Source organism: Gambusia affinis, linkage group LG08, assembly GCF_019740435.1.
Source record: "Gambusia affinis linkage group LG08, SWU_Gaff_1.0, whole genome shotgun sequence".
In the NCBI taxonomy this organism is placed as follows: Eukaryota; Metazoa; Chordata; class Actinopteri; order Cyprinodontiformes; family Poeciliidae; genus Gambusia; species Gambusia affinis.
In genome coordinates this window covers 18,782,482-18,785,792 of record NC_057875.1, presented here as the reverse complement: position 1 = coordinate 18,785,792, position 3,311 = coordinate 18,782,482, and the positions used below count along the sequence as shown (strand labels likewise).

Here is a 3,311-nt window from a genome sequence, read left to right as displayed (position 1 = left end):
TGTCACCTGTGTGTCTGTGTCTTTGTCGGGTCCTCGTCTGATGTTTGCTCGTGCTGTCATTGTGTCCATTCGTTTATCCTGTTTGCTACCAGTATTGAGCCATTTGCTTCCGCTCAGCTGTGCTGCCAGGAGTTTTGGACTTTTGACTTGTTTTTTCATTATTAAAATCTTCATTTATTCACTGCAACCTGGTTCCATCGTGTCTGCCTCACCACTTCATGACAGAAACAGAGTTGGAGGCGGCAGCTCTAATGCCGTGAACAGTAATCCCAGACTCAGCTACAATTTACAATATGAAAAAGAGACTTTGTTGATTTGGAAAAGTAATATAAGTTTATTTCATAAGAATCAATGTATGTGTAAGCATATAGAAAAATTATACTTCTGAAAGGATTACAATACTTCTGTCAAAAATTCAAAGAGGTCAAAAGCATGACTATAACAGACTTTAAATAATTAAATTACAGCAACTAATGTTTTGCTGTATTTCTTGAACATTAGCAAGTGCAACAGATCCTAGCTTATTTAATAAAGATGACACTTTGTTTATTTGGAAGACATTTGTCTTTTACAATAGATACTTTATCTGGATAGTTCAAACTACAATCAAAGCTTACAGTGTTGACGGTTGAACTTAAAGTGTTGCATTTAACAAAATACTCTTGTTGTTCCATAACAACCATAATAAAAACATACTTCATTTATATATAAAAAATTGATTCTCCTTCATCTCATCTTGGTAGTCTATCAAGTCTAAATATTAGAATATTTGGTAAATATCATAGAAAGAGAGCTGCTGTTTTCAGTAAGAAACTGTAGCATCACAACCTACATATTTATGTCAGCTGGAGTGTTGGCATGTTATTGTCAAGTTTACAGGTTGGAGTTTGCACCAGCAACAGTTTTGGTCTCCAGGTAGGTGACGAGATCCTTCACCCAGGAGGCTGAAGGTCTGACACACATCTGACGGCCGGCCACCGTATTCAGCCTGGATGTGAAAAAGGAAGAGGAGAGTGTCAGCAGATTCAGGAGCAGGTTCAGTGTCACTGGTGCAACTTCTGTAACAGTGAATACTCACAAGATGGCAGGGTTGGAGCAGCGCTGACTGGTTCTGCTGTAGCTCACAACTTTATTTTCTAACACCGGCTTGTCATTGAACTTGAAGCAGCACTTCTTTGGGCCAACTCCACGCAGGCCTGCAAACAGAAAACACAGAGTGAATATCTCAGATCTATCATCAAATTCATCTTTATGAATTCCCTTTATTGATTTCCTGTTAAACTGTGAAAGGACAACATCTGAAATGGCTTTTTTAAAAATAGAAGAGACTGTGCTTTTTCCACTTTCTGACTTTACCTGTGTTCGTATCTGCTTTCCATTATTTTGGTAAAAAATTAAATATGTGGGGTTTGAGAAGACAAATGTTCATTGTTTAACATTTTTCTTTCTAAAAATGTTAAACAATGAAGTGATGGATGGTCATTTATCAGTAAGTCAGTAAAAACTCTAGACGCTTTTTAAAGGAAAGTAAAAAGTCAAATCTGTTTTATTTCCAGGATTTCTGAAATGTAGAGGTAAGTAATACTTAATTGGCAATTCACAATTACAAATAATACTTTTTGCCTGTATAACTTGCCTGCCAAATGTTATTTAATGCAACTTTAACTGTGTGTGGCACATGGATTTATGGTCACTAAAGACATAAAAGTTACACTTTGTAGTATCTAGAAATCTTATTTTGATCCCAGCTGTTTAATGCTTGCTAAAGTCTGCTGCCTAAAGTACAAAAAAGAAGCAAATTTCTGCAGCTGCTTAAGCAACTGTAGTGCTTTTTAATGTATTGAATTACATTAAACTATTCTGTAATTTTATACATATTTCAAAGATTAAAATATTTATCTTTAAGAAACGCAGTATTTGATTTGTATACAAAACTTAGCTTTAAACTTTAAATTTATCAGATTTTAATGTGCTTTTCACAAACGTTTGAACAAAATATTTTGACCTATCACCCATGTTAGTTCAGCATATTTTAAGCTCGCTGTATTTTTATCATATAAACTTATCTTAGAATTTAAAGGTTGATTGATAATCATTAAATGTATTATACGGTTTGTGTTTTATTTCAAAGTTTCATCTTACCTTCGGTGAGAGCGATGAAGGCCATCATCATCACGATCGCAGACAGAGCAAGACGAGCCATCCTGAAGTGTGTTTGTTGGTGTTAAGGAGCAGCAGCGGGTTGAAAATCTCAGCTAAGGTCAGCTTGTTATCTCTGCTGTTTGATCACCATCTGCCTTCATATTTATACATCAGAAAAGAAAACCACCCCCCAATTTCCATGTCATCAATCTTTTACTGGGGAATTACCTACGTGTATGAAAGGGCTGGCCTTCTTTGTGCCTGTTTCACTTCTCTAAACTACTAAAGTTGAATAATGAGTAGCGTGGTTTCCCTCTCAGACCAAAACTGTGTTTTCTCCCACTATGTGGTCACATGATCTGTTTTAATCACAAACCTTCATCTGATAAAATATTATAACATTTCTGAAGTCAAGCATTGGATATATTTTGTCCCCAATAACAATCAGCATAAGTTATTGTCACTTTCTGGGGTGACCTTGGGTTAGGGGTCAGGAGTTTGTCTATAACCGGCAGGCTGAAGGTTCGAATCCCCAACTCTGCCTGTCTTTGTGTCGTTGGCAAGACAATTCAAGGGCCACTAACAGGTAAGTGACCCCATGAACTCTTGCCTGCTAGTGGCCTTGCTTCTGACTGCCCCAGGACAGCCGTAGCTACAATACAGTCCATCAGCATGTAAGAGTGTGTGTGAATGGGTGAATGATTGAGTGAAGTGTAGCGTACTTTGGTGTCCTCTGGACGTTTTAAGTCCCAATCTGAAACTTAATTAAAAGAACAAACAAGCACTAAAAGAGCCTGCAGGAATTTAAATGAAAGATCCCCAGATAAAGCTTCATGATGAGGATTGATGGTGGCGAGACTCAGGATAAAGTGGAGAACATCAGTTTTATTAAATGTCCAAGTTGTACACAATGCCGGGAACCACAGGTGAATGACGAGACATGGACACAAACTCAAGTTGGCGAACTGTGACTTAACAAAGTCAACAATGACAGCAACAACGAAGACAAGGATCCAGCCTGGAACGGAGGACAAAGGTAAGGCTAAATACACAGGTGAAATAAAAAGGGGAACAAGAAACAGGTGGGACCAATCAGGGATAATCAGTGACACTGAACCTGCTCCTGAATCTGATAAGACAACACAGAGACTAAATAAACTAAGAATGCA

At 37.5% G+C, this 3,311-nt stretch overlaps 1 protein-coding gene across 1 annotated transcript; it reads right to left on the bottom strand.

The window, feature by feature from the left end:
- Positions 1 to 319: 319 nt before the first annotated feature.
- LOC122835628 (monocyte chemotactic protein 1B-like) lies at positions 320 to 2,299 on the bottom strand. The gene is made up of 3 exons (XM_044124823.1): positions 2,143 to 2,299; positions 1,079 to 1,196; positions 320 to 988 (listed from the first exon to the last, which is right to left on the bottom strand). Exons 1-3 carry the CDS (start codon positions 2,201 to 2,203, stop codon positions 874 to 876), a joined length of 294 nt encoding a protein of 97 aa, XP_043980758.1. The 5' UTR covers positions 2,204 to 2,299; the 3' UTR covers positions 320 to 873.
- Positions 2,300 to 3,311: the final 1,012 nt, after the last annotated feature.